At 43.1% G+C, this 12,783-nt stretch overlaps 1 protein-coding gene across 1 annotated transcript in view; it reads left to right on the forward strand.

The window, feature by feature from the left end:
* LOC111229172 (receptor-type tyrosine-protein phosphatase S-like) overlaps window positions 1–12,783 on the forward strand; it is a 65,874-nt gene that overhangs the window by 37,020 nt on the left and 16,071 nt on the right. The window contains exons 7-12 of the mRNA XM_022755381.1: window positions 1,877–1,891; window positions 3,262–3,531; window positions 4,043–4,422; window positions 6,129–6,330; window positions 7,870–8,006; window positions 8,246–8,390. Coding sequence (XP_022611102.1) covers window positions 1,877–1,891; window positions 3,262–3,531; window positions 4,043–4,422; window positions 6,129–6,330; window positions 7,870–8,006; window positions 8,246–8,390 — 1,149 coding nt within the window. The remainder of the gene's footprint in view (window positions 1–1,876; window positions 1,892–3,261; window positions 3,532–4,042; window positions 4,423–6,128; window positions 6,331–7,869; window positions 8,007–8,245; window positions 8,391–12,783) is intronic.

Here is a 12,783-nt window from a genome sequence, read left to right on the forward strand (position 1 = left end):
CATTTTTATTTGTATAGTGCCAAATCACTACACTAGTATATTTGCAAGTATATGCTGTATGCTATATGCTAATTCTACTGTAACACAGCCTGTGCTGTGTCACTTCTCCAGGCTGTTGCTATCTACACCAGACAGTCCCATACATACGCCTTTTGACTGACACTTAAATTAATCACATCCATTCATATTTTTAGATATCCAGACAATATTAATGATTCCCTCTTATTACAGTGGTTTATGAAAGCCGTGTCCTTGAGACAGACAGGATGGTGCTGCCTAAATGTCAGCTCAGTGACGTGTCTGAACGGGTGTTCAGCTGTGCTGAGATGCAGCGGTAATCCTTATGGCTGTGCCAAGGTTTCCCCAGTCTGTAGCCTCCAGACTCCCTGCAGAGGAGGGGACTAATGATAGCTCCACTAATAAAGATTGAAGCTCGTGGCTCTCACAAACTGTATAGAAAATGGAGGGGAATCATGCAGCCTGGCTCGATTAACTTTAAGCTGGAGGCTCTGTGAGCATGTGAAGGATTATCCCTTGTTATGAGCTCACTTTATTGTAAAGTCCTCGGCTATGTCTCAATGGTGGATTCTTCGGTCCTTTGTCTCTGGTCCTGATTGATATTTTTTCTAGAAAAACTAATATCTCTCATGTTTCAGATCACGTAACATCATCTTGAGGCTTCACCTTCATCTTGTTGTTGCTCATATTACCAAACTAATCCATATGCTTAATTAACTGTGTTTTTTTTAGTTTGTTTTGTTGTATTAATAGGTCTAAAATAACTAATGACTGACTGAATTAAACTGATTACTTTTGTCATGCTGCATTGCACCTGCAGTGTCTGTCTTCTGCATGTAGCTGTCATGGGTGCAGTCTGTCTGTCTCTCTGTCTGTCTCTCTGTCGGTCTGTCTGTCTCCAGCATGCTCAGATGAGGAGATGCCTGCATAATCATGTCTGTTTCTAACAGATCTACCTGTTTTTGTCTCTTTGTCTCTTTCTTGTCTTCAACTTCTGTATCCAATTCTGGGTATCTTCCGGCTTTTTTTTTTTCTACAAGTATTCCAAATGCTTTGCACTTTATCTGTTATTCATGAAATGATAGTCACGTCACGGCAACTTTTTTTTTTTTTTTTTAATTTGTTGAAATCATGCAAAAATGTTAACTTCTATCCAACTGTCTCTAGATTCTTTGAGTAGGGGGATGTGGCCCATGAAGAATCCAAGTAATGATGTTACACATTAAGGAGTGGAGGTTATGCAGCAAATCTATCAATATTTATTTTATTTCATTTTGCTTTTTATTTTATATATTATATTAGAATTACTGCTGGATTTGCAAATCATCTAAATAAGCCTTGCACTTTCTTTGTTTTGCTATTGTAGCATTTGACAGTAACTTTTTATTTTAATCTATTTTCAGTACATTTGCTATATCTCACACGAATGAGCTTCCTAGTGTTGAGTTTAGTTTTGTTTTAAGACAATGTTTCTGCTTTCTGTCTGCCTTCCCTTTCATTCTCTCCTGTCATCCAGAGATGTTTGTCCGTTACTCTCTCTGTCTCTTTCTGTTTCCTGTGTTGTGACCCTGGGGTATCCTCTTTTTCTCTGTTCCTTCAACATACGATCGCTACTAGTCTTTTATTCTTTCTTTTTTTTTTCTTCTCTGAATGGGCCTGACTCTGGTATATAGCCGTGTTTTTAAATAGATCCATGTGTTTTCTTCTTCCTCGCTCCTCTTTTCTTCCCCCTTTTCCCTTCTTCCCCAAAACCCTCTTCTAATCCTCTCTTTATCTCCACTTCCCTGTCTTTTCCCCTCCTGTCCCTGCCCCTTTTTTCTCTTCTTCTTCTGCATTCTGTCTGCACCCTGATGTGTAGGAGCGACAGACACATGTACATAAGTTTATTAACTTATAAACATGCACATACTACCTCACATATCTCTCTTTTTGCTCGCACTCGTTCTTTCCCGTTCTGCCTCTGTCATGCTGTCTTGGTGTTCTTTACTTAATGTGTCCAATGATCACTCTGTAATTGCCACAACACCTTATTAGAACCCTCGATCCACTCCTGTCCACATTTCCAATTCATTTGACTACACACTGTATCAGTTATGAATCCTATGTATTGTACAGTATCTTGATGTACAATGTGGCTGTCCTTTGCTACATTGCCTGTCATTGTCTGGAAGAGAAGCAGAGCTGCCTCTCTCTTTCTCTCTGTCTCTATCTTTCTTTCTTTACCACCTGCTCTATCCCTCTATCTGTCTCTCCAGTGTCTCGGCTCTTGTCTTGCTTCTCTCTGTCTCCCTCTCAGTTCTTCGTTCTCTTCTTTGTGTTTTCTCCACCATTTTATCCCTCTTGAGTCGCCCAGGCATGCAAGTGACCTATGAGTTCAGTCTCTCGATGCATCTCTCCCTAATATATAGTCAACCAAGCTCCAACAAATGCAAAATTGGATGTAACTCGCCAGGTTACTTGTTCTTCTCGTGGAGACAAAGCAGTCTGGGCTTATTGATCCGCCCCCATGATGCATATACATGATCTAAAAAAAAAAAAAAATCTACTGCAGAAGCACCTCAAGGCACAGAAATCTCAATGAAGTAAAGTTTCTCACTCAAGTTTCTGGTAAGGTTAGTCATTGCTTAGAGGGGGGAAATATGAAAAACAAAAAATACAATTATAATCAGAAACTTGAATCACAAAGTCTGATTTTTCTGTCTTAAATGAGAAAAACATTTTCTTACAAAGAGAAACTGATTATAGGTGTCATGTCCTGGTTGAAATGGTACTCAAGAGTTTGTCACTATATTATTTTGAGTAGGCAGCTCACTCTGATTGGTTGAGCTCAACACAAGATTTTTGTCTTTCTGTTGGATTCATCAGTACCATAAAGTAATTGGGACTAAACTTGAAATATCCCTTTGTAATTTTCTGTAAAAACCCTGAAGTTCATTCTCCCCCTTCCTGTTACCTCTCCTCTCTTTCTCTCTCTTTTTCTTTCTTTTTGTCTTTCTTGCCCTCACTTTCTCTCTCAACCTCTATCTTGCTTTGTCTTGCTCTCTCTCTCTCTCTCTCTCTCTCTCTCTCTCTCTCTCTCTCTTTCTCTCTGATTCTCTCCCCCTTACTCCCTCCCCTCCTCCTTCTCTTTCCCCGCCTTTCTTCTCCTCACTCCCTTCCCCACTTTTCTCCTCTCCGGCCTTACCCCTCAACCCCAATCCCCAACCCCCCTCCTTTTCTACCCCAACTCTCCTCCTTTCCCAGTGCGCCGTGTGCCCCCTCGTTTCTCCATCCTCCCCTCCAACCACGAGATCATGCCGGGAGGGAGCGTCAACATCACCTGTGTGGCTGTGGGTTCACCCATGCCCTACGTCAAGTGGATGCTGGGCAGCGAGGACCTGACCCCCGAGGATGAAATGCCAATTGGCCGGAACGTGCTGGAACTCAACGGTGTCCGGGAGTCTGCGAACTACACCTGTGTGGCCATGAGTAGCCTGGGTATCATCGAGGCCACGGCTCAGGTCTTAGTCAAGAGTAAGGGACGCTATAATAACATGATTAATCATTTTGCCTCTTAGAGAGAGAAAAGGTTGCTGAAAAGTGCCTCAGTTGTAGATTCATAATGAATAAATTCAGTTTTATTGGAGACTCAGATTACCAATGTAATACCTTCTGTCAAGCAAATTTGCTCCGTAAATTTTAATAGTTTGTCCTCAGTTTTCTTTATTTAAAATTTTGAGAGTCAGCTTTATTTTTAATTTTTAATTTCATGCAGTGAGTACAAGTGCAACAAAATGCTGTTTAGCATCTAAACAGGTGATGCAAACAGTGGCAGAAGTGCATATAGTTATACATTAAATAAACCAATGAACAGTAGGATAGTGATAGTATGAAGGGGTTTTACAAAATATTTACAAAACAAACAAAACAATATACAAAATTTATAGTACAAATGCATCTATGATGTGTCATTAGTATAACTATAATATATTCATTATGGACAGAAAGTATAATTCTCTTCATCTCCCCTCTCTCTGATTCAAAGCTTTGCCAAAGCCTCCTGGTACACCCATCGTCACGGAGACCACCGCCACTAGTGTGACCATCACCTGGGACTCCGGCAACCCCGACCCCGTCTCCTACTACATCATCCAGTACCGAGCCAAAGGGCCGGACAGCAAGTACGAGACTGTGGACAGCATCACCACCACACGCTACAGCATCGGAGGACTGTATCCCAACACCGAGTATGAAATCCGAGTGTCGGCCTTCAACAGCATCGGCCAGGGGCCCCCATCTACGCGTGTGGAGGCTCGGACTGGAGAGCAGGCCCCGGCCAGCCCTCCCCGAAACGTCCAGGCTCACATTATCTCTCAGAACACTGTGATGGTCCGCTGGGAGGAGCCGGAGGAACCCAATGGACAGGTGGGATGAGGACAGAAACAGCTCTTTATGATCTGCTGTCACTAGTAAAAGTGGTACATACATTTTCTTTTATCTGTTGGTATTATTCTTTTGCAGACAGAAGAAGTGTTTGCAGTAAAGCCACTTGTGCTCAACAGAAAAGCATGTCTCTTCTGTATAAACAAACAATTAATAAATAAGAGTCCATTCAGTGTGACAGCTTCCAACCCCTGAATCCGATGTTTCAGGTTTTTCCTTCTGATTTCACTTTCAGCCAAAACTAGCAGATACAAAAAACAGTTTCATACTGTACCCTCTGTCATCTCCCAGCTTAACTCTGTGAGGAAAACATGAGCACATATACATGTTCACTACCCAAATTCTAAACATCTCATCTGATTAATTCAACTTATTGTTGAATTAAGTTTAATTGTTTTATTGTTAAGAGCTTTTACACTTTTATAAGTGTTCGTGTGCGTTGAGTTTTTGTCTTGTGTTTTCTGTCTTATCGGTCAATAAGTTGCACTGTGGGGACACTTACAATGATTGAATTGATTAAAAGTAGCACATTAAATAATTAAAATCATAAACAGATATATGAAAGCATGCATATTCCTCACATTTGAGATTTTGGCAACACTTTACTATTTATCATTTAGAGGAACTATATTAATATTTAATAAACGGTTTCTAATGCACGATAAGGTCGTTTTAAGAAGATACAAGTGATCTTTAATGTGTTTGTGTAACTGTAAGGAGGAGTTATAATTTCTAACAAATACTGTAAATCAATCTGCTTCAACTACATCATAGTGTGTTGCACACCATTTATTAAATGTATTGCTTATTAATTCTTAATACTTAAAGTAAAGTGACTGAAATTTCATTTGCCCTCACTTACTACAGACTGACAATATTTCAAAATTGCTCAAAGAGCCTCATGAGGTTAAAACGATAAAGCCTTCATAAAAGTCACCACTGGGAGCTTTATTCCAGTATGCAGGTTCATGTCCTTTGCAGGGATTGTGTCTTGCCAGAGATTTCCGTTCTGTAATTCCCTTGCTACTTTCCCCACTCACTAAAGAAAGAAAAGGTAATTGGACTGTCCGTTCTAAGTTAAGAGCAGTCCCATGAGACCTATTTCCTTTTTCTAGTCTACCTGACTGTACAGTAGGTTCATAAAAGTGCAAGACTGAATTGAGAGCATATGGGGATTATAGATATTAAAGAGTAATAACAGGAGAGGTGGTAGAGGTGGAGGGCAAGGGCAATGGCATAGCAGCAGGATTACATACACTCTGAACGTCCCATAAACAAATCCCATAGGAGAGGGTGTAGTGATTATATCTTACGCACTACAATCTGAGAGCATTCAGCTTGTATTAGAACTGGTTTTGTCAACCTTAAAGTGAGGCTTGTTTATCGGGGTCAAATGCATAACAGCCCCAGAGACGTGAGGACATGAATTTGTAACAGTGACCTCTAACAAACACTAAACTAGCAAATCCACGGGGCCATCTGGACTAAAGCAAAACAATAATTCATAGCTGATGAAAGTGTTGGAATGAGGTATTATGGCTTACCGTGCATGGAGGACAGCGAGATTAGATGGAAGATCACTTAATAAAGCCCAGTCACTGATGACTTTAAAATTCAGCCCAGAGTCCAGAAAACTCTCTGTCTCCCTCTATCTAACGGCCTGTCTGTCGCTCTCTGCATCTCCGTAGGTGAAAGGCTACCGTGTGTACTACACCATGGACCCGTCCCGCCCTATGAATGAGTGGCAGATTCATAACGTCCAGGACAGCGTGATCACCACCATTCAGAGCCTCGTAACCTCAGAAACATACACCATCCAAGTCCTGGCCTTCACCTCTGTAGGGGACGGACCCTTCTCAGACCCTGTCCATGTTAAAGTCATGCCTGGAGGTAAATGTGTGTGTGTGTGTGTGTGTGTGTGTATCTGACTCTGAGTGCGTGTGTGTGTGTGTGTGTGTGTGTGTGTACAGTTCAAACAAAATCATTGTTGGATGTAAATTTATCTTGCATGCTGGTGAATAGATCACAGCTAAGTAGTGTTCTTCAGTTTTTCATGTGTAGGAGAGCAGTGGTTGTTTTTCACAAGTCAGTGTCTGTGTGTGTGTGTGTGTGTGTGTGTGTGTCTGTGCATGCGTGCGTGTGCGTAAAAAACTGTTAAGTAGCTTATTCGAGTGACTTATGTAAAGTTTGAGAAGTAGTCCACTGTGGAACGCTTTGCAAATAAGCTTGACCTGTCAGAAAATGAAGGCGTCTTCAGAATGAATAAATTCTACCTGCTGGGACGGAAGTGTGGAGATTTAAGAAAAGGAAACAGGGATTAACAGCCAAAAATGTCCCTCGTACCTCTGTGTGGCTCTTATCGCTGCGGCAGCTGCAGAGAAGTTGCGGGTTTTACGTAGTACAAAGAGATGATTACTCAAAAATCTGTGATGGCATTAGTGGTTTAAATTTCTGTGTGGGTTGAGCTACGCCATGAGATGTCTCGAAAAAGTCTGCCGTTTTCTAGCACATAAAGGAATGAGATTACAGAATATAGGAAATGCTAGAAAATACAAGGGTTTAGGGATTTATGGGTCAGTAGTTGTACGTTATGAGGCTAATGTTGGCTAGAATTACATGGGAAAAGTAATTTTTGATTCCAGTATGACTCTAAACAACCTGAAAAATTAGGTTAAGATAAAAGTGATTGGTTTAAAACCTAGTTAATTAAGTGTTTCTCATTAATTAAGAAACATTTACAGCTAAAGTTAGAAAAAAGTCTTCCTTAGTAATAAGTTAATCATACTGTAACACTCCAGAACAAAACCCTGCTTCGTCAGGACTGTATTGGTGTGGTTTGATCAGATTTGATGGACACTGGCATTTCCCTGGTAACATTTTACCCCTTCTTCTATTAATGATATTAGTAATAATGCACTTAATTGATATAGCACACAGCTAGAATTTCCTTTACAGTAAAACAACAACAAAGCAAAACAGAAAAAAAGGTTAAAATTGACTAAAATAGTGAGTGAACCAGACAGGAGAAGAAAAATACTACCTATATAATTAAAAACATATCAAATGCAGTAAATAAAAAATAGAAATATAATGTGTATCAAAATGGAGATGGTGGAAAGGGAGGGTAAATTTGTAAAAGGTAAAAGCCTTAAGAAGATGTATTGTTGCTAAATTCTGATCGCTGGATGTAAATGATTTCGTTTCGTGAAATAACCAGTATCGTTCTAACTTTAGCAAAGGCTGTAATAGTGTGTTCATGAGCTGCGGGATCCCAACATTTATAGTAAGAAGCTGTTTATGAAAGCAGGTTTTCAAGGCCTTTAACTACAAACACAGGAATGTGAAAGACTGAAGAAAAATATTGGAGATTTTTTTTTTTTTTAGAATACGACAGAGCCCTGACTCACTGTGTTGTCCTGTGCCCTTCAGTCCCAGGCCAGCCAGGGAAGTTTAAAGTCGGTAAGGTGACAGACACCAGCATAGAGCTGACCTGGGAACCTGCTTACACCAAGGAGGGAATTGTCAACTATGAGCTGCTCTACAAACCTGTCAAGTTTGGCAGTTTGGTAAGACCTCTCATTCTCTTTTTATAAATCTGTCTGCCGAGTGGATTTCTTAACAAGACAGAGGGATAAGAGGACAGATAAAAGAAGAAGTTTAAAAGATTAACCTCGGCATCCTGCACCACTGTGTCTGGTGGAGAGGGTTTCATCTCTTCTCTCTTTCCAACTCCTCTTTAATGTTTTCTTTTTCCCTGCCCTCATGCAACCTTTCATCCTGTCCTCCGCTCCCCTCTCTCTCGTAGGAGAAGCTGACCTTCGGGCCCAGGAATTCTTACACGGTGGAGGGGCTGAAAGCGAACACAGAGTACTCCTTCTCCCTGGCTGCCATCTCAAACAAAGGCATCGGCGCTTTCACTAATGAACTGGTGCAGAGGACGTCACAAGCCAGTACGTCTCCATTTGACTGGGTTCACACAGTGTACCTGCAGGCACGCACGCACACACACACGCACACACACACACACACACACACACACAAATTTTAATAGTATTATGTTTCAGTCTTGTACACAAATTTTATGCAAATATTTTTGTCCTCTACACACACACACACACACACACACACACACACACAGCTCAAAGTGCATTGTCCTCAGCTCCTGACCTGGTAAAACCTGGGAACCATGTCCGCATCTCTCCATCTCTCTCGTTTATCAACCCATCTGTCCAACCCCCCCTCCCACCCATCCATCTACGTTTGACTGTGCCTTTCTTCCTCCGCTCAGCCTCTCGCTTTCTTACACAGCCAAAACATCATGACAGATGGAGATGGAGCACCGATTAATGTTTCACTCTTACTTTTCTTCACCCTCCTTTCACTTTTTCCACTCTATCAGTGTCTAATGTCTTTGAAAGGGCGAAACTGTCTGCCACTTATTGGCTACAAGCCAGTGGTGAGGAGCATTAAAGGATGGTGGCTGGCCCGCTATGTTGACAGGTAAGTGCCGGCCAGTCTGTATTTTATCCACGTTGAACTTAGATTCTCTCCCTTGTCTCCTTTCCTCTCTTTTTTTTTTTCTGCACAAGCACTGATAGCCGATAAGAGTCAAATAAGTTCCACTATTTTGCTCTGGCATATCAAGTCATTTCATATCTGCTCTCAAGAAGAAAATGCAGAGATAACAGAGAGAACGGTGCAAGGGAAAGAATTATTAAAGTAGTTGTAGTCGAGAAAAAAGGCCTCAAGTCCCGCGGTTGGTGGTGCCGTATCTCCTCAGCGGTAAGTTTTTGTTTACACTCGCTCGACAGACACGAAGTTTCATTCTGTGTGTTTCACAATCAGATCGTTTTTAGACCTGAGCTCAGAATGTGCTAAACGTTTTTAGCTGGTCTCATTTCACTCTCTACTTCCAAAAAGAAAGCGAGACCAAGGTGGTACATCGGAGGAGGTGGCAAGGGGATGGGTTCAGGAAAGGGAAGGTGCCAGATAAGCAGACTATTTCATGCAGCAGAATTCATTTCCCAGGGAGGTTATGTGCGCTTTGTTATCGCCAGGCTTTGGTGCACATCTAGATTGTCCCCCGAGGCCAACAGAACAGTGGCTGTACGGCTGAGTGGATAGATACTTGAACCTGTCAGCTATGACTATTACACTCGCACCAAACACACATGCAGTACACTCGTGAACTCGCGCACAAGCCCTGACGCCCCCGCCATGCTCGCCGCTGTGTGTGCGCGCGCTCTTTAAGGAACATTTTATAGGGTGAGTGATACCCAGGGTTCAGAAATCATCTCTGGTGTGTGAGTGTGAGTTTGGGTCTGTGTCTGTTTCTGTACTCGTGTTTGTTACAGTAAATATCTCAGCCTACTTCTGATTCAGTTCTTGTCTACAATTCATCTTTCTAGCCTGACTTTCAATATCCATCTGAGTGCCTTTCCCCCCGTTTTTTTTTTTTTTTTTTTTTTTTTTTTTTTTTAACCTGCCTCCTAAATCCTTTCGACACTGTGTGAGATCTGTTTTAGTTTGTTTTTTCCTTCCTCTGTGAAGCCCAAGACCTTCTCCTAGTCAGCAGTGGAAAGTCTGAGACCACTCTATTATCCCGAGGACTCAAGGATTATGCCACCATGGGGGCTGGTGTTGTGAAATGTGTATTTTTTTCTGTGCTCCTGTGCAGTGAGCTGTACATCTCTGCTTTAGAAAGAAAGACTTTGTCTATTTTTCATTCATAAACCTGGATCCTTTCATGCCACTAGCTACGGCCAAAGGATAAAATATAATCATTGGGTATCAGATGCACATTCTCCTTGGGTATAATTAAGTTGTCCACTCAGGGTCGATACTCTTGTCTCTGGTTTATTTCATTAAGCTCTAAGCCTAACATTATGCTTTTACATTATGTGGTTGCTCCCCTTTTTTGCCTGAGTCATGTTTGTCCTGGTGTTATCTCTTTCGGTTCAGTTTACCGTAGTCTCTTATTGTTTCCTTTTTTTCATCCTTATCTCCTATCCTTTTACTTGTATTTTTCCCTTCTCTTGCTTTTTCAACCCCATTCTCGTGGGTCTCTTCCTTAACTCTTTGCCAATTGCCCTCCTTGCTCCTTGTCCAATCAGAGCCCTCAGCTGCACCCGAGGGTGTGTCCTGCGAGAGTGCCAGCTCCACCTCGCTGAAAGTAAGTTGGAGGCCGCCTCCAATGGAGGGCCAGAATGGCGAGTTGGCAGGTTATGAGCTCAGATACCAGAGAGTTTCTGGGGCAGGAGGCGGAGGTCAGGGCCAGGAGGTGAAGGGGCTTCCTATCCCGGCCCAGCAGGGGCAGACAGTGGTAGAGGGGCTGGAGAAGTGGAGCTGGTACAACATCACCATGACAGCCTCCACCACAGAGGGGACTGGACCCAACAGCCCAGCTGTGCTGTGCAGAACTGATGAGGATGGTAAGAATGAGAGCTGTAGATCAGACCTAAACGGTATTGAATGTTTAGTTGATTATTTACTGGCTGGGCTGCTGGTCACTTAATTAATTCTGTGTGTGTGTGTGTGTGTGTGCGTGTGCGTGTGCGTGTGCGTGTGTGTGTGTGTGTGTGTGTGTGTGTGTGTGTGTGTGTGTGTGTGTGTGTGTATGTGTATGTGTATGTGTATGTGTATGTGTATGTGTATGTGTATGTGTATGTGTATGTGTATGTGTATGTGTATGTGTGTGTGTGTGTGTGTGTGTGTGTGTGTGCGCGCATGCGCTCAGTTCCCAGTGCAGCCCCTCGTCTGGTGGATGTCCAGCCGCTGAACTCCTCAGCACTTCGTGTCACCTGGCGGTCAGTGTTGCCACGGTTACGGCAAGGCCAGATCCGAGGCTACCAGGTACATTTCAGCCGTGCAGAGAGCGGCGAATCCCGCAACCTTCCCCGCATCAAAGACCTCTTATTGGATGAGTCACAGGTGACATCATATCTGAATATTTAAATTTTAAATGATAAAATGATGTTAATTTATCTTATCATTAAACCTCCTCCCTCTCCTCTTTGGTCCTTTGACTCACTCCTTCTCTCATCTGTCCCGGCTGCCTGCGGGGTGTGACATGTCTGTGGCATAAGATGGAGGACGATGATTCGACTCAGTATGTGAGTGCAGATCACCCATCCTTTTCTCATTATAAATGAAGCTACTATTAATACATACAGCGCAATGCAGCCAATACGTTACACAAAGAAATCCCTATTGTCTAACCACCAGAGATTTGATTAGCTGCTGTGTAACGTTTAGATCATTTTTACTGACGCAAAACGGTAAAGACAGGTTGAAGAGATCTGTTCATTGTCTAAAATGGAGAGGAATGAGTTAGCAGTATTTGCTGGTGTTATGTGTTTCTCCCACAGGAGCTGATTTTGGGAGGTCTGAAAGCAGAGACGTTGTACTCTGTCTCAGTGGCAGCGTACACCACCAAAGGGGATGGAGCGCACAGCAAAGCCAAGCTGGTGCAGACCCCAGGGATTGGTAAGCACATGCCAAGTATACAATTCAGTTCACTGGATTTAGTAACATAGTCAAGCATTGATCTTACAATAAGCTGCAGCAGGAGCCAGCAGTAAATAAACTGCCAAATCAATTCTAATTCTTCTACAAGATTTTCATGATATATGTTATATATATATATATTACGATTGATTTTCTCCTGCCTACACTGTCGTTTGCAGTGCCCGGCCCCCCCTCCCTTTGGCTGCGTCCAGGATCGGGTCCATCAGTGGTGGTGCGGTGGGCTCCTCCGCTGGAGTGCTTTGAGTCAGGCTCTGATAGCCGGGGGGCCCCAGTGGAAATCCAGGGCTACCGCCTACAGTTTGGCCTGAAAAATACCACTTTAGACACCACAGTGGATTTCACGAGCCGGGAGAAAAACTTCACCGTCAGAAACCTCTCCCCGGGCTCCTCCTACGTCTTTATCCTCTCTGCGAAGAGCCGAGCAGGCTATGGTGATGTAGTGCAGCAGGAAATAACAGTTCCCATGTTCCCACCCTTGGGATACCCCAAAATATCTGACTTTGTTAATGCCACTTGCTGCTCCCTTCAGTTCTCCTGGCTGCCCCTTGCCCTGGAGGAGTCCAACAGTGTCATTACAGAGTACACCATAGCTTACAAAGAGGCTGCAGGCCCCAAACCCTCTATTGACCCTGGCCCCTCTCCCTCACCAGCCCTCCCTGCTCCCCCGTGGCTGATCACGCTACCGGCGAGTGATTCCAGCTACACCATCCTCGGCCTCAATCACAGCACAGCCTACGAGTTGCAGCTCAGAGCCCACAACAAGGCAGGGCCAGGCCCCTTCAGCCCACCTCTGGTGTGCCAAACCCTGGCCCTCGA

This window comes from Seriola dumerili, unplaced genomic scaffold (genome assembly GCF_002260705.1).
Source record: "Seriola dumerili isolate Sdu_G_001 unplaced genomic scaffold, Sdu_1.0 BDQW01000226.1, whole genome shotgun sequence".
NCBI classification, from domain to species: Eukaryota; Metazoa; Chordata; class Actinopteri; order Carangiformes; family Carangidae; genus Seriola; species Seriola dumerili.